At 36.0% G+C, this 23,321-nt stretch overlaps 1 protein-coding gene across 8 annotated transcripts in view; it reads right to left on the reverse strand.

Annotated features, from left to right (window-relative positions):
* LOC100141824 (uncharacterized) overlaps positions 1–23,321 on the reverse strand; it is an 88,740-nt gene that overhangs the window by 38,484 nt on the left and 26,935 nt on the right. For 5 of the 8 annotated variants that reach the window (XR_010333650.1, XR_010333613.1, XM_064356267.1 and 2 more), the window contains exons 3-4: positions 12,726–12,860; positions 3,536–3,631 (exon numbers count right to left, since the gene is read on the reverse strand). Coding sequence is in view for 6 of the 8 variants with exons in the window: in XM_064356267.1 (XP_064212337.1) it covers positions 3,536–3,631; positions 12,726–12,860 (231 nt within the window). In the remaining 2 variants the exon portion in view is untranslated. 8 annotated transcript variants of the gene reach the window in all.

The raw sequence follows: 23,321 nt of genomic DNA on the forward strand, positions 1-23,321 counted from the left end.
TGCATTTTCCATTTACTACGGCCAAATAAGCAAAAGAAACCAAAAGCTTGAAAACTTTAATAGTGTAGTAAACGTTAGGCATTTCTAATCGCGATCGATCATCAATCGACTGAAAGTTGAAAAAACTTTGACTGAAAACGAACAGTGCCATGTCAACTGGTAGTAAAATAGGACAATCACGCTTTAAAATATATTAATAGTATCGCGTATCAACTACAACATCTTAAATTTGAAAATTAAAAGGCGTACAGTGTGTTTTGCGTATCGCAACATCAATCTCACCCAATTAAGTTTCGGAATGAAAAATTTTAATGTTTCCTCGTTGCAGTTACGAAACACTCGCATGCGGCATATGCGGATTTTTCTTCGTTTTGTTTTTTGACAGCCATGTCGTCCGAGTTTAATCAGCGCGACCAACACGCGAATTTAAGCGCTGCTTTAACACCGAATTAATTTTACGAGACGCGATGTCCAGATAAAACGGTGTCAAAATGCCTTTCGTTGAATTTGACGTCTCAATTTGACGATCCAGCATCGCTGGAAAGCGCCCAAGGAATTGTTGTTCCATGCGTGTGCGGTGACCGTAGCAAAATCATACATAATTAATTATCGTATTAATATATTGGAACGGCTGTAGCTGATAATACCGAAGGGTCCTCTACCGTGACGCACGCTGTCTGCGGCGCTTTCGTCGGAAGCTTTTTAAGAAAATTCACCGTCGAACGATTAATATTCACAACGCAAGTTCAACAACCCTCAATCGAACGCGTTAAGCCGATGAAAAAATCATCACGTTGGAATTCATGTAACTATGTCGCCAATTGATTCCTTTTACCATTACCTAGCTTAATAATTCACGGAATATCGACGGCTTGTCTTGGGGCAATTTGTCGACGGTCCGACGTAATTAGGGCCCCTAATTGATTGTCGACGAGATCGCGTTATTCACACACGGCTAATAGATGTTGTGACAGAAAAAACCGAAGGAAGTTTCCTAGCAGGAGTCTTCATGCTATCCACCTAACATAGATTAACAAGTCTGTGCAGAGGTTAACTACGGTCAACAGTCACTAACGCGTGTAAAATAGCGAGCACTACATTAATGCCTTTGCAGTGTTACAAACTCGAATAATGCGCTACATTCTCGGATGAAGTGCCGATTGACAATTCCGTCTCCCGATCAAAATGCACGACCATTCCTCTCTCCGACTACCTACATAGCTTTTTCGGAATAATAATAAATAAAAACGGTACATTTTATCAGTCGATAGTTCTATGCCGAAATTCGCCATTCATTCCGCCCTGTTCGCAGGCAATTCCGCCAAAATGCGATAAAACATGCGACACATAAACTGAGTTAGTTATTCGAGTGAACGAAATTTGGCATGATGAAAAAATCATTCCCGACACGACTCACTTTCGTGGTTGTTATTTATTGTTGCGAAATTTCGCCGATTTGAGATGCGATAAGAGCCAGCGCTCGATTAAAATCTTGAAGAGCCTAGACGGGTCAGCCTTAATTTTTTCACTAGTGCCGTTGAACCCCTTGAGCAAATAGATTCAAGAACGAGGAAATCGCATGACGACACATTCGAAAAACCTACATCGCCCGCATGATATATGGCGTTCTGGCCCCGACATAAAACTTATCCGCGCAAAGTTGATCTGGTATTATTGTAAGTCTGAGCCGATTTGCAACATGCAATAATTTTACCAACAGCTTGGAACATAAGTCAGCTACAAATAGACCGACGAGGCTCAATGTTTGCCAAAGCTTTGAGCTTTCGCGGCGATTTCTCTTCGGTGGTTTACACGCCGATCGCTGAATTGAAGCCATTTGTTTCGCAGGCCGCGGGAATTAAATAAAGTTACTAAAGGCTGAGATTACTGTCATTTATTTAAACTTCTCAAGCCAATTAATTTTTAAAACCTGTTTAAAAATAAAACGCAACTTTTAATATGGGTAATGGAAAAGACATATCAGCAATTATATTTTTTGCATATTTCAACCGGCACTTTAAACAGCACAAGCGTAAAATATAACCGACAATCATGCAAACTTTATACCGATATAAATCAAATAACTACACATACTGTATCGGAGGATTATAAAACAAAAGAACACGGTGGCCGCTGAGTGAATAAATTAAGCAAAACATCGCCTGAAAGGCACAATTCTAGTCAGAAGAATCAATTTAAGACGAATTGGAAGCCAATAATTTACAAGTGGAATAGGTCAAAAAATTATGAATGCCATTGTTTCACGTTTTTATTGCACATAAAATTGCGAGTTATTTGTTTATAATCTTTTAATGAGTCAAGCAGCCCAGCACATGCACACATATCGAACATCGTATCGCGTGCAATTGTGTGCCCATTTTATTTTGTATGGATTCCGGAGCATTGTGTTTCTTTGCAGCGAGCATACGTTATGGCAACGGGGCGATCGAACACACAATCGTTTCGTCATTAAAGCAGTTGAAGTGTTTGTTGTCTTCAACCGCTTTTAATTCAAAGCAAGGCACTCGAAAACCAATTGCCTTTATTCGCATCCCCTTGAATCCACCCGGTGAACAATCGCAACGACTTCCAAGACAAATTCGAGCACCGGAAACGCCGGACCATTACAACTTTCACTTTCACGTAAAAATAGAGCACAAAGTAGCCAAGACCCAAATTACGAACTGTAAATTTAGAGCAAGAGGAGGATCTCGGTTAACGACACGTTATTACGTGCCCAATCGGCGCAAAAATAGCATCACGTTAACGGAAAAAACGCACATATTATGTGAAGGACATAATAGACGACGGTGGCCGTACGAGTTGCATGAGCTCGAGGAGGAACATATCCGTTTTCACGATAATTAACGAGCAGGAAGAGAAAACGACCGGCAGTAGGACTGAAACAACGCCGCCACACGAATCGGAAATGCATAAATAGTAAGTGACGCCTGGGACGCCACCCTGGCAAGTGGCCAGCCACGGGATGGCAGACACAATAAGAGGGAATTAGTCGAATCTATCTTGCACGACTTGCCTCTCTTTCAACACCGAAATGTGAATGAATTGTCAGCTACAGATTTAGACCCTAGACCACCTTCTAGAACGCACACTTTCGGTTTTTACACAAAACGGCAAATATTATCCTCAAAAATGTCTTGAATTAGATTCACTTTTAAACTATTAAATAGTTCACCTGTTTTTCTTATCTATATGGACTGTTGGTTTATTGACTGTTCACTACGACAATAGAATTTGTTTCCATTGGAAATAGGTTTATTGAGGACGGCGAGATAAAGCTACACAGGCCCCTGTTTGCGTCTTTGGTGAGCCATAAATTACAGAAAGGCAATTCTCATTATGTTTTTTCTAGAACTAAGATTTTGCAATTTTCAAAGACTCGAAGGATTCTGTCTCGAAGTCGCATTAAAATAAACCGTCTGAAGGTAACAACGATCGTAAAATTAAGATGAGTGCAGAATACGAAACTGCAGTCGCTCCATTGATAAGCTGTCTATAAAAATTGCATACTTACCGACTATACTAAATAAAGAAGACGCTAACACTAAAACTAGGAAGGCCCAAGGTGGCGGATATTTCGGATTGTATCGATATAGTGATCGTCTTCGACCTGAAACAAAAAAAACCTAAATTTAAAACTTTCACAAAACAAAGCTTTGTGTTTATTTTAAGCTTAAAAAAATCGAGAACGCGAATCTCGTTAGATAAGTAGTGTCTGGCAAAAATATCGCAAGTGTGTTTATTTATACCCAGAGAGCAGACACATCAGTCTGTCCACTGTGGTCGTAGACGAAAAAAAAAATTGAGCAAACACCCAAAGGAAAAGCTCAGTGTAATACGATAAGCAAAAATACCCACAGCCTGTATAAGTATTACAGTAATGTCGGGGTGACAGTTGTGTAATAAATGATATCTTTTACTCGATCGCTAGCGATCTATTTTCGTGTATCGTTTCCTTTACGGACTTTTTCCGTCACCTCAACATTTCCCAGTCGAGAGAGCATTTGAAGGGTTTCTCTTCGTTGTTAATATACGACTCGAGATTGTGTTTTTGGGTCAACGAACCCCTTATTTCAGTTGGCGTGCCCCAAATCAGATGAGAGACCCATTACTTTTTATGCATTCGCGTATCAGCCTTTAACGACCCTGTTTTCGTAGAAAAAATTCCGAATATTGAATACGCACCAATAACAATTTTGCCACCAACAAAAAAATGTAGAAAAGTCGCTTTCGCTTGCGTGGAAAAACACCCATCAAAGCAAAAAAGCGACTTTCTACTTTTCCAAATTAAAAAAAAAAACTACATGACACTACATTGTCTTAATGAAGTGACAATGCCTTTGCAAATTTCTCAAGTAGATACACACACAATTACACTTTGTGCTAAAATGTTGGAAAAACTGTTCAACGGAAAACAATGAAAGTGTAACAACACAATTTTGAAATCGAAAAGTTCGAGACGAGAAAAGTGTATTACTCGAAAAAGATTGAACTGAAGTTATGCCAAGTGTGGGCGCACATTTGAATATAAACGGCACCGGACTATTTGGTCACGCGGACTGAACATCTCACCAACAAATCTTAATTGTTTTCTGACAATAAATTTGAGCAAGTGTTTAGTTAAGTCAGGTAACATGAACAATCTGTTATTCGACTTTTGTTAAAGATCAGTGCACGATATGACCTCATCGAATAAAAATTTCAAAATTAATATTGGAAGTCCCATTGTGTCTGAAACACTCCCATCGCTTAAAAATGGTAACACTGCTTGTCTATTGTGGTAAAATCATATGTGTAAATTAGCCACAACGCCAACTAAACTCAATTAAAATTACGGACAATCCTCTTCGGAATTATTCAAAAGTCAAAAACAATAAATTATGACACGCTAAAATGCACCGTTTAGGAACAAACGTAAAAGGAAAACAATTAGACATAACTTAAGTGGAAGCGACTTTATCCGTGCATCTACCACTATAAAATAATTAAACAATTATTAAATTTAATGAGACAAGACTTGTTGAGCGGCTTTAAATGTGTGAATCGCCAAAATTCCAGTTTGAATAAAACCAATTAATTACCTTTCACAATCAGCTCCAAAGACATAAATTTAATTATAATAACCAGGCGAATTCCTAAATAACAATATCCAACATTTAACAACGTCAAATCGTCATTAAACGAAATGCGGAGAATTTCATTCTGCAAACAATTGAAGTAAGTGTGTAAATTTCACTTTCGCTAACACGAAATTTTTAGTGATAGCTGAAAAAATCTAATAGAATTGTAAATTTTCCAGGTGCAATAATAAGGATTTAGAATTTTTATATAACAATCTTAATCACCCCACATGCATATTCATTTGTAATGGTAATAGTAAATGCAGAAAAGTCTACATTCCGCATACCATACATGCATTTAAAGATTTCTGTCCTGCTTATCTCCAAACCGTTAATTAAACATTCACACCAGTTCAAAGATGCGTCAGTTGGTTGGATAAGATAAGAGCCACGTCGATGATGTTTCCCACGCGGACCTACGTCGCTTCGATAAGGGACAATCGTCTACGTTGAAAAAATGCACTAAAAATGCCCTAACCAGGCATAGTTCGCTTATCAAAGTGCATTTATTGCAGTGACATAACTTAAACGGTCAGTGAACAAGAGAAACAGGCGCAAGGGAATTAAAATTTTTCTCAGTCTTTCCGAAAGGAATCTAAACAATTGTGTGAATACGACGTAAACATTCATTTCACAATAAAAAATGACAACAATAATAATTACCACTCAAAGGAATAATAAAGTGATTCCTTTTAAACTCTGTTAGTTACGCAAATAATGCATTAACACTTCTCCCAACCGCAAACATTAAAAAGTGTTAGATAAGTAAATAAGCGTCCCGGAAAAATCAACGTCTTCATTTTCACGACACGACCGAAACCACAAAATTAGCATATCGTTAAATAATCATGTAAACTTAATCGAGCCGAAGCCCCAAAATTAATATTTTCATCCTCCATTTACTTGATTAACTAATCTGCTAACGAGCCAAGATTCGTGACCACACTGTCATCCGATTTCTTTCGCTCGGGCAAAAGATCACCGCACGCAATGTTTATAAACAATGAAATAATAATATCGCTTTGAAACTAAACACCAAACACGTAATGTAATATGAAATAGTTTCAAGTGAAATTGTACACAATGTTCTTTGACACTTATTAAGTTAAGATTAATTAGAATAATGTGCTCCTCGTGCTAAACTATCAATTACTTGTTTTATGATCACACGAGTACGCCGTGGCCCCAAGTCGCTGGAATGTGTGAACGGGACTCAATCAATTTCCTTTTGTTGTTTGAACTCACTAAACCTACTTATGATCAGTTCCGTTTTTATTTAAATGAAAATTTCAAGTTGCCATTCCAACAGGTGTGTGCTCGATCCAAAAACGCAAAGCTCGCACTTTTCCAAATTATGAATCACACGACCAGTGGTTTGGAATCCCTCCAGACATTGAAAATTAAAAATAGCCGCACATGTGATACCTACAATGGTGCCACTAAGTATAAAATTAATATTACAAAAACGAGCTTTTACGAGCGCTTTATGAAACTTTTTCCTGGCCGCTTTACGGTGTCGTAAATTTTTTAAATGACTGTTCTAGGTTTTTTGCTGCAAGTGCTCCTCGTATTAATTATGTTGTAAAAATTGGCCGGTTGCCCGCGCGGTGAAGAATTCGATAATTGCTCCGTAACAAGAGTTTTTTCGAAAATTCGGCGTTAATTAAATGTAATTAGTTGTACGCTCGTGTGACGGTCCACAATGGCAGTTGATTATACCTACACGACGCGTTAGAGATAAACGAACGCGTTTTTCAGTTGGGCTATTAAAAAATTGTTGAGGTGCCTTTATGGTGCGTTCGTTCGACTAATTGTGGCGGTTCTGCGTAATTTCGAAAAGACGCCGTCATTGAACTGTGGAGGTAAAATATTCAGGTGCAATTGACACTTAATTACAGTTATCGATGATGACGGCTGATTTATGCAAACCAGCAATAATAACTTGTCATTTCATCTTTGTAGTATCTCCAGTTGTGGCTCGAATTTGTGTGTGCTTTTAATTTTCCAACATAGCGTCCGATTTTATTTCTTTTGGAATTCCTGGTTGCTTGATAGTCACGCTATAATAAACTTAACAAGTATGTAACCTCAGAATTGAAAAAATAAAACAGGAGTCCTGAAACAGTCTTTCATGCACCAGAATGTTAGCGTTGTCGAAAAAAAACACTACAAACGTCTGCGGTTTTTTCAATCATTTTCTACTTTCCCAGTGAAAGCCACGGGCAAAAAATTGACACTTTCTTAAAACATACTCAGGTCGTTAGTATTTAGTTGAATTTTATTGTTAGGCATGCTTATTTGGACGTGAAAAATTGTCAAGGCTTCCCGGCATACTAACTACTATATTTAACAAAAGGTTGGAATTCAGGCACCTGAAGAAGCTGGTGCTATTTACTAGTGAATTTCTCGCGCACGTCCTTGCCGCCAGCACTGGACTCGGACCACCCACTACCGTGTAAAACATAACGCAATTCTCGCGGATACGGTATGCAAAGTTGCTTTCTCTACTTCTGGTCATTTTGTGCGACATTCTGATTAGACTATTCATCGGCAAATTTTGCGAAATTTCGCATGAGCGAATCGGAAAGTTACCGAATAAATAAAATATGGGAAATTATTTTAGTCGAAATTTGAGATTTCTCTTTCGAGAAATTAACCAACGATTAATTTCCTGAATTAGATTTGATCTAGAATAAGTCACAGAGTGTTTGCCTTCAAATTATCCTAATGACAAGGTATAAATCCGCAGCAATATGAAATAGGAGTGATTACATGGCAAAAATGCCAGGCTGGTAAATTATCCCAATTACACTTCAAAGTGATTTTGCAATAGCGTTTCAAGTGTAACACAATCTTTTCGTTTTTAATTTGAAAGTAGACGTATCCACTGATTTATACGCAAGAACTGGTATTATTGCGATTGCCCACACTAACTCCTACCGTTTTTGAATTATTTAGTCTTGCGGACTGTATATAAGGCGATTCAGGGCATTTCGCGACTTTTATTATCAATCAAATCAGTAGTAAAATAAAACGATAAAGTATACGGCCCGAAGCTTCCGGATCGATCGCTTGATCGCGAATCCGCCAGAAATAACGCGAGAACCTTGCGATTTAATTGGGAAATTACCCATTTGACGTAATAATTATCAGTAGCATAACGTCGGCGTTGTGGTCAAGTAGGCAGTGAATCTGTAGGTAAAATAATTTAATGTCAATGCCAACTTGTGCAGAATGGCCGCCGTTGCTCAACGTCAGTGTGTGTATCTATGTGACGGCATTTCTTAAAATAAAATCTCACCATTTTCCTTTTTCGCCTCCGATCTCCAGTTGACAACATAATGGGCTATTTGTTTACACAATCGTTAGGTCATCCTTCAAACATTCCAGGCCATGATGGACATTAGATAAATGGCCGCCATTTAAAAAATTCATTATTAACGCCAAACTATTCCGCTGACACGAACTTCCACAAAAGTCTCGCAAAAATCAACCAGGTGCAAACGTAAAGCCCTCTTAACATTGTATTAAACAAATTGCAAAAATTGCAAAATAACTACCTACTATTAAGCTAATGGTCGGTTTAGAACGCATCTGTTAGACTATTTAATTTAGTTCCTTCGTTTCCATGAAAAGTTCCAACGACAACTAACTTGGCGAATAAAATCTCATCGTAGTTTCGTATTATAATGTTATTGAAGCTAATAATTCCCCTTAAGGTTACAGTTAATTGGTACAATGTCAAATGAAACATTACTCATTATTCGAAGGTGTAAATTTGTGACAATGTACGCACTTTTCATGGCATTGAGCGTTATTTTTTCCACATTTTGTCAATGAAACCCCAGAGTCCACGAATCTTATCTGATATCTTGTATTTTTTTGGTCAAGATCGTGTTTAATCCGCAAGCTTATTGTTTTAATTCAAGCAAGAGTTGTTTCGTTCATTCGACTCGTTCTGTTTACCTACTGACCGAATCCAAGCGTACAGTTTTGAACTGAAATCTGAATAATATTCCGCTCCGAAAGCCGATTACGACGAAAACATTTGGCCAAATCAATAACTGAAAAGAAACGCGTCTTCTGTTGCGAAATTATATTTATCCGTAATATTAATTCATTTCACGGTGTATTTATTGTAATGAGCGAAATCTCAACCAAATCAGACCCCAGCCAAATCAGAATTTCATTGTGCCATATAAAATTACAACGGCGATTTCACTCATAACGGAATTTTTTTAAACTTTCTGTTAACAATCGCGAGAATTTAATCGCAGATCTTCGACGGTTTGTTCGAGTTGGAACAGAAAAATAACACGAGTCCTGTCAGTGCACATGATCGGTAATGTGAGAAAAAGGAAACGTCAACAACAGATTTTCAGTTTATTTGATTTTCAGAGCAGATGCTTCGTGCGAAAACGTGCGTAATATCCAGTATTTCGCAAAATAATCATTTTCAGTCTGCGTAAACCGGTCATTGTCATAATACCCACAATATTACTGAAATTAAAATAATCAAATAAATTATACAGCCGCCAGGAAGTGGGTAAAATATTAATATAGGTTCCACTAATAATTTCCCGCAAATTAATTTCTTATTTGCCGGTGAGGACAAGTGTAACTTGAGGTTACCAACAACCAAAGCAAGACCCCTTTCGTTTTCACATCTTTGCATAAATTTTAATAGAAAATTAATAGAAAAATGTGGAAATTAATTTAATCACACGGTAAGTACAAAAGTAAAAACGTCAACGGATAGTTAAAATGTCGTTGACTGTTCTGGTATTACGCCTACGTAATCACACAGATTATCCATTTACTCACAGTTAGGGTGGATTTATGTAAAGTAGTTGATCGATAATCGCTACTGAAATAATTGGGAAAATTGAAGCACGTAACTGCTATTTATTGTTTAAATTTAAAACTGATGTGAACAATGCAATCGCAATTATTCAGCCGTTTCATTATCAATTATTCATAAATTGTTATAAATCAGTGCGGACGTGAGACCGCCATAAAAAATCGATTTACTTATGGCCTCACAATCTAAAAATAAAAAATGACCGCCTCCAACACACAGAAACAAATTACGTAACAATTCGCACCATAACACCAATTCCCCGAGTGTTCTAATGAAAATTACGACAAAAATTTCGTCGCATTCCCCGACACAAATTAAATAATTCCATGTCGGAAGCTATCTTTTACTTGTGGTCAAAAACACGAAGAGTGAATGAATTGTTAGTTAAATTAAGTTGGATAATTCGCAAATTGACGGTTTCCACCGTTTGTCAACACTCGGTGACGGAGTGTTTAAGATATTACAAGCAAATAGCCGTATAATCAGCTGGTGGCCCACAAGTGTGCCGACGAACGTGGTATAATTCGGAAAGGAAGTGTCCAATTGCGGACTTGGAGTGCGTGGGCGGCGCCACTCACGCGTGCTGCCAACCAAGAAGATCATACTGATCACCTCCGAGATGAGGCACTCTTGTTTTCACTACGTTACGTACTCGTACGACGGGTTTCAATTATCTAAACAAATAGCGCTTTGTATCTGATAAAAAACAATAACTGCAAGAGCAAGCCATCAACAAACAGTGGCTGAAGATGAATCTGTTACTTCTTTTGATTTGCACACTGTCCATAATTTGTTTGGAGTTCAAACCGTCGAAGGAATAACTCGAAGGAATTTACAATAACCATACTAGAGCTATTTTACACTTGCTTAAAAATTGCTTAAAAAAATCGTCAAATTGGGTCATAATAGACCTAATTCTGTAACTTCTTCCTTACCAAAACTAGTTTTAGTGACGGATTTTTTCGAAAAAGCAGTTGGAACATATCGTGAGGAAAGGAAAGATTATATCACTTCTCCTTATTTTCATGTTGAGAAACGTAATTATTTCGCCAAATTTAATCAAAAATACTCCGAAAAATAGCAATTTTTTTTGCTTTTTTTGACCGCTTAAACTAAATTTTGTTAAAACAGATCGAAAAGTTCTAAACGTAATAAAAATTTTTATCAAGATAAAGTCACGATAAAAAACACGTGAATGAAAAAAATCAGTTTTCCTGACAAGATAAACACATGATTTTGAAAATTCGGTTCGAAATTTCAAGTTTTCTTGAACAACAACTTTAAATTGTAGACAAATGCAAAAATAAAAAAATATTTAACTCAAAAACTATGGCTGAGAATTTGTCAAATTTCTCAATCCAAGATTATCGTAGTTGGAAACTCTTAAAATAATAGAGTTTTCTCAAAAAAGATCATTGTTCTCCGATTAATTTTCAAGAAAATTGCAAACAAATACAAAAATAAAAAAAGTTAAATACTATTAAAAATTTGGCGTTCTTCTCAACGCTAGTCAATTTTCCAAAATTTTCAAAATAATTCCACGTTAGCGAATAATTTTGCTAAAAATGCTAATATATCTTTAATATTTCCTAATCAAATAAGTATTGAAAATTTGGAACTGAAAAGCTGCACTTTTCCACACAAATACCTATCAAGAAGTTAGAGAATTATCACCGAATTTTAAAAATGTTTGTTGCCACAATTGTCAGAAACGTAATTATTTTACAAAATTGTTGAAAAATCAGTCAAAAAATCGCTAAACTGAATCAAAAAGTCAATTATATTTTGCTTTTTCGGATGTTCTAGCCCATTTTCTTTCGGAAACGCATCAGTTGATGTTTGGTAAACTTTCACAAAAAATTAACCAGAAGTTTTAAAATTATTCAAATATGAAGCAATTTATTATTGTGATAAAATGGTATTTTTGTAAATTTCGCTGAACTGATCTAGAAAACTTAAAAGACAATTTGGATCGAAAATCATATGACTAAGACTTTTGGAGTTAATTAGCAAGTCTTTTATTCAAAAAAGCTCGTAAAAAGTTACAAAGTCAGATTAAAAATAGTGTTATTTTTGCATTTTTCGAGTAAAAACCCAAGTTTTCGACGAATTGGGTCGAAAATGTTAGTTTCCTTCCCGTTTAGTATTGGACAGTGTTCGGTAAACTTCCTTCGTAATTAGAAACAAATCGATCATTACCATTGTTAATTCATTTAACCAGTAACCGAGTGCGAGTAAAGTCAAGCACTAAAAAACCGGGCAAATGTCCGGTTGAATTTTTCATAAACGATACGAGTAACGTTTTTCCAAAAAGCCGATGAATAAATAACTAACGCTGGAAAAGTAGGCAATATTATCCAAGAAGAACAATCGATTAATTGTTCAATGAACACACGTCACCTTTCCATAATGTACAAATAACGGAAGTTGTTCAATCCACTCGCCGGAAGTCACGATGATGAAATATATTTTTCCCGACTTGTTCAATTATCGAGTGATTTGAATTTATTTAAATTTTTCGTGCGACTTTTCCGTTATCTTGCGGATTTAATGGAGCAAGTAAATAACACAATACTTCGGAATAATAGCGATCGGAATAGTAGCGGTAATGTCAAATCATCCGTGCAGTTTCGCAGGAATTTTAAAGCGATCGTTTTAAATTGGGAAATTTTCAGGATTTCAGCGTTTGTTTAGTTTATACGATAAGGGTGGAGGTTACTGACCTGAAAATCTTGCTAGGAAGCGGTGGAAGCCGGTGGCGAGTGCTTGCGCCAGGCACCGGAGGACGAGAGGCAGGGGGCTCGCCGCCGCCGCCGCCTCGGCGGGATGGCCCCATGCCGGCCACATCACGTGCGCCACTGAAAATAAACAAAACATTTTCAAATCCAATATTCATTCGCACTGCTATTACGGCGCTTAATTGCTCGCGTCCGAATTAGAATTAATTGGGGGCTTGCAGCTCGAGTTTCCCAGTATTCCAACGCAAAATAATTAAAACTGTACATTTAGGCATCGATAAAAACCGTAATTAATCGAAAATATGACGGACGAAGAAGGTAAACTAATAGCTACAGGGAGAGTTATATCGCAATTGAAGTAATTATGTTCTACGAGGTACAAATCGAAATTCGATACGCTGATAAGTACAAGGGCTCTTGAAGGAAAATTACGTTCCGGTAGTAATAAGTAGCTAGAAAAGATAGCAATGTCTGCTGTCTGTAATTCAAACTATTTTTATTCTCCTTGGCCAACCAATTATTACTCTTCATTTATTATTGAGACAATTGCATCACAAACTGACGAAAGCAAGGATTAAAAAAATTCAAAAATAAAAAGGATTTTTCTACTCCGGCCACGCGAACACGAAAGTTCGTGCATGTAAAGATTGTATCCACTTTTTTAACGTCTATCGACGAAAAACTTATGCATAGAAATAAATTACGTAACAACCCCATGTTGAGTCAATTGAAACGTTTCATTTCAATTCATAATCCTGGAGTAAATTTTAATTCACCTTCTGTAAACGGGCCCTAAGTATTAACACAAAGATCAGTCACACTCATGTTTGCATTGATCACAGCAAAATTGCCCTGCAATCAAAAGACTCAGTGAATGATCGCACAACGATCACGAACGCAATTTTATTTATCAACAGAAGCCTCAAAAATCCATCCGGACGGAAGCAGTGGTTTTGCAAAATCAATCTAATTGCATCAGATTACTTCTAAACGCTCTCCTCGAGTGTACGGGCAAGCGGAACAAAAACTATCAATTATTCAACAACTATTCAACATTAATGGTCACCGCCACATAATTAAGTTACTCCAAGGGTAATTAAAATTCATAACGTGTCAACTTTGCCGTCGTAAACCCAGTCCATATACATCGATCAATGAAAATGATCACTGATTTGATTTCGATTGATGAGATTACATTAAACAAATATGTATCTTGGTTCACGGCAAGCACGGTAAAGCCGCCGGTGAAAAGTCCTCCCCAGTTGGTACCGTCAAGGCTATGGGAACGTTTACACTTCAATGATAAACAAAGCGAAGGTGATTCAATATAATCAAACTATCGGAGACAAAAATTACGATCAAGGGGACAAAATTACAAGTTCAAAGCAAAAAATTCGGAGAATTTGCTCTATAAATATGACAATCTTGATAACACGTATTTATTTGCATGCTCTGCATACGTAGTTTTTATTGGACAAGCAAATATTTACAAGTGCTGAACACCTGTTCTACGATGAATAGCATATCAGAGGCAATCACTGCCGGTTTAGTTGGTAAATCAACAGATTCTCATATTCTACATTTTATTTATGAAGAGATCAAGGTGTCACCCTGGTGGCAAATATTTGTTTGGAGAGTTTGAATAAAACATGACAGGAATTACTAATAAAACAGATTATCGGATCAAAAATTTACACAGATAATTAAACCCAAAAAACCGAAGAAAAATCGATATTTCCACGCCAGAAGGGTCTCTCTATCATTATTAAATGCGTTTTTGTCAGTCTTTTTAAACCGAATTAATCTTGTTGGAACTTGTATGAATTATAGCTCGTAATATACTACATCTTTGGAATAAAAAAGCGATCACATCCTGTTTGCATTGTAATAACTATTGATTCAATGGTAACGAGACATACGTTTCTGCGTGCAGAAGTTGCTGCAAGGAAGTACTGTAGTGTAGGCCATTCTACTGCATTCTTCTGCAATGTAGAAACGCATAATTTATAAAACAATGCAATTCACCACATCAATTGAGTGTAAATTCTTGTCCATGAAAATTTTAATTTTCAATTTTTTGAAAATGTTCCCTTGCCCCAAAATAGAACTTCCATAAGGTTGAATAAAACGGACTCGTTATAATTAAACTTTCTGAAGATTTACTCAAATGTTGAATGCTTTTAAAAAGCAAAATCCCGTAATCTGAAATCAGCGGAACAGAACACACTCATATAGGTATAGATATTAAAAAATGATCATAAATCCTTCTGTGACTACGTATGAAGAAGTTAAACCAAACTTAAAAAATCAGGTGGTGTTACAAAAATTTTGGTACATAAATAGGTTTGAAAATTATTAAAATATTTGTTGCAATCTTTCTGCCCATATCACTAATATAAAGAATCTTTTACGGTCGAAAAACTTTCGTTACATCTCTAATTATTTCATAACGGTGTTTGAATTTCATTAAAAATATATAAAAATAAAGTTTAAACGTAATCAATTAGGCATTCAATAAAAATTTTGCAAAATTGTGAACACGACAAGCCATAAAATTAAAATAGAGATTTTCCAATTTATTGGGATTGTAGTGTGTTAGGTAATAGCAGCGTTATTGACATTGTGCGAGAAATCAGGACGAGAAATTCCCTTTAAACCGTCGTCAGAAAAAGCAATGAGTCGCTGATTTTGTAGTTTTTCTTGCGTAGTAATGAGGTGTAAAAGAGTATTAGCCACACGCATTACCACACATTACGCAAGTGTCGAAATATTTAAAGAGACGATATGCTAATTAAGCGAGGCAGGATAATGAGGGCAGAATGCAAAAAGGATCGCGAAGAACAAGCAGCGACACGTTATCGCGATGTGTGATATTTGTGATTCGGTGATTGGAGTCAACTTGGCGTTTGTGAAAACAAACCACACATTCAAACCACCTACGAATACCTACATTGAAAAGATCTCAGCAACATGAAGGTGGTCCAATAAAGCTCACATTAAATAAAAATTCCATAGCACTCGGTCTGTTTGCGAAAAACATCACACAGCGGAAAATCCGGCTCGCAGTGTTTCCACAAGTTTTCAGACATCACAAGCCATCGCGGCCGCAAAAAAAACCATAACGAAATAAAAAATTACCACACAAAACACAACACTGCAACGAAAAAAAATGAAATCGGTCGACGATATATCGGAGCGGGTTCACAGGTTGCGTGGGGTCGAATCGGTAAAATTCGCGGTCAGCCAATTAAAAACGGAGCAAATAATTAATATTCGATTTGCGAAAACCCATCGAATAGGCCGGAGTGGTTCTGACCGACAACGAAAAGCAATGTGCATGAACTGACGGCCCAGAGAACAGCATGCCATGACCGAGAACCGAACTCTGCCGAAGTAAGTGTACGTAAATTGACGACCAGCACTCGGGGAAAGAAAGTGCAATTGTCTCGTCACCTGAGAGAGAAGTCCGGACCAGACCGGAGTAATATTTCTACCTGCAGGCGTGTATGTTAACCGTAACACACCGACAATGCTGGAAGTGTTATGACAAATATCGACGATACGTAATCGGGAAAATCGAGTTCGAGGAGTTCCTGCTATTAATCCTGCGGCGCCGGAAGGAAAAGTCCGGGCGGAATCGCAGGATTTACGAGCGATTTCGTCGAATCTCGACGCATATAAAGATAATCTAAACAAAAGTTGCAAAAATTCCTAAGAGCTCGATTAGTAACCACTTTCCATCAAGATTTACCCACATCCAAGGAACCAAGAAAGTTTTTAAGTTTTTAGAACTACTCGTTTCAATTTTTTAACTAATATCTAAAACCTCATGGAATATTCATAGCCTCAGGAATCTCAATCCCCTACTGTCCATACTGACGTAATCAAAGCTCAAACTGTTGCAAACTTTTTATTTTAATAAAATTCCACAGAATTTATTTCACAAAATCAGTGATTACTACTAATCACGGGTTAGTCATCAATAGATCCAATTTGGTAACAATAGAACTAGCTTAGCTATTTATAGACCATTCACAACGGTTCTGAATAAGAGAACTACAGGTATCTGGCAGTTTTGTGTGTCTAAATTTAATTCGGAAATGAAGTAGGCCCTAATTACATGAACGAGGTTGAAAAGAGCTATTTATAAGTTTATAACACGAATGGCTAAAGACATTTTTTAACCTCTAGTGTTTAGCATGAAGACGTAACAAACGAGTATTTTTCCAACGTAGAGTTTTCAAGTTAATTTCAAAATCTAATTTTTTTGGCACATTTGACTTTTTGATTTCATAGATAATAATTTTGGAACTCAAACTCGCAAAAACAGGGAACAGATTAATTAATATCTAATATTAAATTAATAGTTTTCACAAAAAAGGCGGAACAGTAAACTACCTAACCGCGGCTTTAATGTCTAGTAACATCTTTTAATTACCTACCTAGTGAGAGTTGCTCTAAAATACACACTGAATCAAAAGTAACGTGATTAGTGTTTTAGATTGTACACATTTTCACCTGTCTAGTAGGTCTAAAAAAATTTAAAAAAAAGTTATAAAAATTATTAAGAGTTCAGGGTTTTCCAAGTTTTATGACCGAGACAAAAATAAATATTTCTCATCGAGTAAAAAAAATAAATTAATAGTCTCAATAATAGAGAATTAGTTATGCTACTATATTGTTAAAAAAATATTTTTTTAAGTTATTGTCGAATTTTCAATATGGTAAAATTTCTATAATTTTTAGAGCCAAAATCGCTAAAAAAATATGGGAAACCTGATAGCTTTTGAGTAATTAACATTTTAATATTGGAGATCCAAAAGCTGGAATAATTTATGGCAGGCTTTGTGGTAGTATTCGGTGATCAGGTCAGAATTCCGTAACAATTTAACCCGGAAGGTTGTACAAAGAGCTTTATCATCTCGTTCTTGCTTTATTTTATAAGGGGCGGTTATTTATTTGTTTACTTTTTGTATCTCGGTGTCATATTATAAAGATAAAAAGATAAAACCCATTATGTTTAATTGTCAATATTTATTGTATTTTATTAAATTATTTTTTTTAATTTTCTATTTATTTATTCTTATTTAAAAATATTAAGAATAAAATAAAGTCATGATAAAGTATGACGTCAACTTAAAAAATAAAATCGATACCTTGAAAAATATCTGATTACAAAAATATGAATTTTGTGCGTTACTCTTGGTAGTTCTCTATGAAGATCCTTAATAGTCTTATGACTTTTTAAATAATTTTTACATTTTCTGATAGGTTTCAGATATTGATCAAAATTTCACCAATTTGCACCACGTCAGATAGCTGTTTACACAATTACCACTCATGTGGGAGTTGCATGAATGGTGATAGTAAAATGCAGATTTTCAAGCTGTCTGCTAGTTAATTTTAACTTCGATAATTAGATGCATGATCCGCTTTCAACTTTTACTCATAGGTAAATTTTACTGCAAAAATAGCTTTTCGTGTAAGTGTGACTCAGTTATTTTTACTGTTATTCGTATAATAATTTTATTAATTTACAAAATTGCCTATAAGGCAACAAATGACAACAAATGTTCAAGATTCTGAATAAGTGCTTATTTGATACTGTTATCTTAAGTTCTACCTGCATTCCTGACATTATAAGTTGCAAATAACTTCATTTATATGTTATTAAATTGCCTACAATTTAACAAACAGATACGGCTTAGAAACCGGAAACAAATGATAGTAATCATTATTTATCATAGAGATTGGTTTATTTACGACATTTTTTATTCAGAAAATATGACATTGCCGGCAGCTATAAACTGGAAATAAATACAAATGCACAAACAAAGAAAATAGACAATCTAAATTACATTGTTCGCTTAACATCACAAGAAAATAAACCGAAGTTTAAATTATTGTTACAGGATTTTTTACCTAAATCGATGTGAAAATATCAATTTTCATATCTTAATTAGTAGCACGCGATTTCATTTGTGTAGATAAGACTTAACTAAATGTTATTATTTAATAAACAACTAATTCAAGAGATAAAAAAGTTATAGTATTTCATTTTCAAAATAAAATCTCCATAAATGGTAAAAATCCTTCATTGTTCTTATCAGAGAATGTTTACTTTCCTGACACCAACGCTAAAAATACGTCATAAACTCGCTTGCCGAATTCAAATCGCCCTCAGCTAGAATTGCCAATGCAAGTGCTAACACAATAAATATTATGTAGACCAATTACGAAATAAACAACTACAAGAGATCAATTAAACCAAAGCAATTATCCGGCAAGTAATTGCCTTACAAGGATTAACGTAAATGTGACTGCTTTCCCACACAAACTGCAAATAATTGAATAGCATATGCTCAGTCCTACTCGTAACCAATTACGCCCAAAGTTAAACTGTTTGAGATATAACGGGAGCATTGTTATCAAAACCGCACCAATAATTTAAACCGATGTATTCAAATAACAAGGTACAGATTCCGAGAAATAATCACAAAGTATAAAACCGTAAACATTCGTTCCCTTTGAAACTTACACGAATTGGAAACAGAAAAAACTGTGGTGAATTGTATATTACCAATTATTACTAAACCGAAAGGTGTGACTAAAACAAACACTCCGGATTTCCCCTATTGTTTATCTATTTCACGAATCAGCGCTGCAGCAAATTTACTAGCAACTTAATAAAGCGATGTGTCAAGAAAACCATTTCCAAATGATTCATTAGCGTCTAATATCTGCAATGAATGAGAAATTAGTTCACACGTCACTTTAAAGACTAATTGAACCTGCACAGTTTGCGTAAATAACAAAAGCAGCTTAAATAATAATTAACTGGGTAATAAAACCAGGCGGCTTTAAAACCCAGCCATTCTAATAAATCAATCATTCACATGGGAAAATATCCAAGTCGCTCTCTTTACTATTCGGTCAAAACTGACCAGCAATAACTTAATATTCACAAAGAAAATTCATTCGTCACACCCCAGCGGTCTGATTTCTGTTCTTAATTATGCAAAGAGTAGAAATTCCTGTTACTTGCTTTATGCAAAAATCACTCTCTGGCTCATTAACAGAATGAAAATATGAGATTTGCCCGAAACAAAATCGCGGGCGCACATTTAGTTTTTTGCAATATTGTTACTTTTAAATGAGAGGTTGGATATCCTGGACTCGTTAAAAAACGGTGCTTGAAATTAGTCGGCCACTTTGCCAAATACTCGAAATAGTCGCTTAACAAAGCCAATTCGAGAAAAATGCATCACGACGAACTGACGCATTTATGATTTCTCGCATTATGATTGTTTATTGCTTCACTTAATAATTTCTCATAATGAGTGTGGTTACTAACCGCATTATTATCCATTATAGTTATCAAAGAACTGTAATGTGGTAACTCACTGCATGTACTCCTACTTGCTAGTTCATTATGCGTGTCTTCTAATCGAAACGTCTAAAGTATAATTTCGAAAGATAAGGCCCACAGCACGAGACGAAGACCGATTTTAATTTTATTTTTATCAAAGGGGAATTTGGTAATAAAATAAATGCACATAATTAGCTTATCTAATAATTCAACAATAGTACAAATTAAATTTATTTACTTAAACTGCACGTGCATGGTGCAACAATAATTTAATTCAGTAATCGGCGATATCCTTTGGAAACGGCGCCCAGTGATGACATCCCATTATCAGCAATAGACGGTGTTGGGCACGTCATCAGCATATCACCGTTCCAGTTAGAGCCAGGGCGCCATATCTAATAATTGTAAAATTGCTCTGTGACTCAACTATGCTAATAGAAAACGTTCAACGCGTGGACCACGTTTATCTCCGCCAGATTAGCACGATAGCCGCCAATTCTGGGAAATTTTCCCTATAAAAACGCCCTCACAAAGAGTGGAAATTCCTGGGGGCCCACACGGGAGCTAATCGCTTTTCGATTGATCTCGAAAACTGGCAAATGAGCCGCCTCGGCCAAAGCTGACAATGAGATTTTACAGAGCTATTCTCACGTGAAAGCAGCAGGGTTTTCAAAGAGATTTATATTTCATTGACATCTTTCTATGTGTGCACATAGTAGAGGATTAGTTTTGTGAATGGGCGGCCCCCCTTTTGTCCCCCTTTATTCCGCATATCTGAAGTTTTTAAAACCAACTGCGCGCCTTTGGTAATCCAATTCGGCCATTACACCCGTCAATGGCTAATTAAACAGAGCGCACAAGGTGTGTCCTGTTCAAACACGAATTTTCGAAATATTTGCAAGAACCGAAAATAAGGCTAGATTAGGCGAAAATTGTTCAATGAGCAAGTCCGGTCTTCAAAGGGATTATGCCAACAAAGTGCCAGCGGGGTACGCCAAGCGAATTACAATAAACACTACAAAAATGCAAACAATGCGACTCTCGCCTTCCGGTAAACTTTAAAGTATTTACTTTGTCATAGATAGTAATTGACAAGCAGGTACTCTCCGGAGAAAAGTTGATTTTAGCTAGCCTTGAACGGAGAAAATTTCTGAATTGCTCTAGAGCGACCTTACGAAACACGAAAATAATTTATCACTCTTAAGGCAGAAATATTTTGTCTATTGAATTCCGCCCGCTAATGCCCGCATTTGATTCGGAAGCACGTTTGCGCTGGCCCTCCCATAGCCGTACCGCCGCGAAAGCGCATTGTGTTAAGGACCAGGTGAGAATCGTCGAAATTTTAGACCTTGCTCTAATGCACTCCAAATAACAGACATCAGCCGTATTTTTGCTCAGTGCGGTTTATAATTTAGCATCAGTTGCGACTTTACATACGAGAAGGTTCTTGCCATAAAGCTACCCATGTGTACAAAACTGCCATCAATCGTAAGATAATTGACCGTAGGACCTCGTTATCTGGATATTATGCCTTTAATTTATGTGTGTTGTAAAATTATAAGCGCATCTAAATATGTTACAGATTGAAAACATTCTTCAAACTGATTGTTTCAGCTAAATCAGCGACTTAAATCTTCAAATTCTATTCATAACCAAGCGCTCGCATGTTAAGCAAACATTAATTTGTGTATCTTTTCTTTCAGAATTATCCTTCGGAAGTCTTCAAATGATATCGCTTAAATCCTACAATTAATATTTCCTCAAGCATACAATAGACACCGTGTCTTGCAAAGAAAATAAACAATGCATTCAATGAAATTATTTCACATCAATTCAATGTTTTTCCCCCATTTAACTTGAACATTTTTCACTTTAAATCGGCCAACTACTAAAATTAAACATATATCTAAAAATACTAACTTTTGAATTATTAAACGTTTTGCAAATCAATGTTCTAAACTATTCATACCGTAATTCTATACCTTTCAGATGCACCGACACAGAGTTAAATGTCACAACAACTTTTATTTCCACATCACTCGGTATTAATTATAAAAATAAGTCACAATCGCGTATTTATACCATAAATATCTATATTTGTACGTCCCCAGTTTATTATGACGTAAACTAGCCGTGCAAAAAATTGACAACGATGACAGCCTATTCAACACTCATTTATGCAAGAAGAAAAACAATGTAACACAAGTATCAGTTGTAAAATCAAATGTTGGTTTTGAGATTTGTAAACACGAATTGTAACAGCAGCTGAAAGGAATAGCAAACAATCACAAATGAATAATCAACTATCGCAATTTGTGAACATTTGCATAACAATTGGAGAAGAAACGTTACTAGGCAAAAAAGTGAAAGAAAGAAAGTACATTTCTGCAATTTTAGAGTATTTTACCGCACTCATTGATTTTATGTTAAGCCAGACATTAACATAAAGAACGTCATTTCCAAAACGTTCAGTATGTAATAATACAGTTATACATATTACCACTGATTGTATGTAATAAGTCAAATACGTTTTTCCACCCTCTATGAACTATGAAAGCTCTCAGTCAACGACTGCTACCTTATTGCTAGTACGAGTGTGTGTAACAACAACTGTACGCTGGGCTCTTTAAAAGATTATCTTAATTTATGAGCGATTGCCGTTATGCCGTAAATAATGTTAAGTTTCCATGTAAATGTAGTGCAAAATCATAAATCCGTAAACATACTCATTCGACGTGTTGTTATTAGCGTTGAAATTTGTATCAATAAGCGTTAGCCGGTTTACACGACCGCTCGCTCGTTTGCCATTCTAAAAACTATTATTTCAATAATTAACATGCACGGAAAATGAATGCGCTTCACATAACAACAATATAAACACATTTTTCGATATTTAATAAGCATCCAGATAAGAGCAATGCCATACATTATCTCCTCGAAATGCAATTGTAGAGTGAAGAAAATCGTGCGTACGTCGTCACATTTAGTTCATGTATGTGTAAATCTACAATTCTGATGTTCAAGTTCAATTTTAATTAAACCCTGCCAAGCATGAAAAAGCCAGAGACCGTGACGACCGATCGCCGTGGCGTATTGCCAGCATCGCCGATGAAGAAGCTGAGGATCAACCTGTCCAGACAAAGACGGCCACTAAGCGGTCCTTAATTAGTTAATTATGACATAATTCGCAAGATGATACCCATTGGGACATA

Source organism: Tribolium castaneum, chromosome 1, assembly GCF_031307605.1.
Source record: "Tribolium castaneum strain GA2 chromosome 1, icTriCast1.1, whole genome shotgun sequence".
NCBI classification, from domain to species: Eukaryota; Metazoa; Arthropoda; class Insecta; order Coleoptera; family Tenebrionidae; genus Tribolium; species Tribolium castaneum.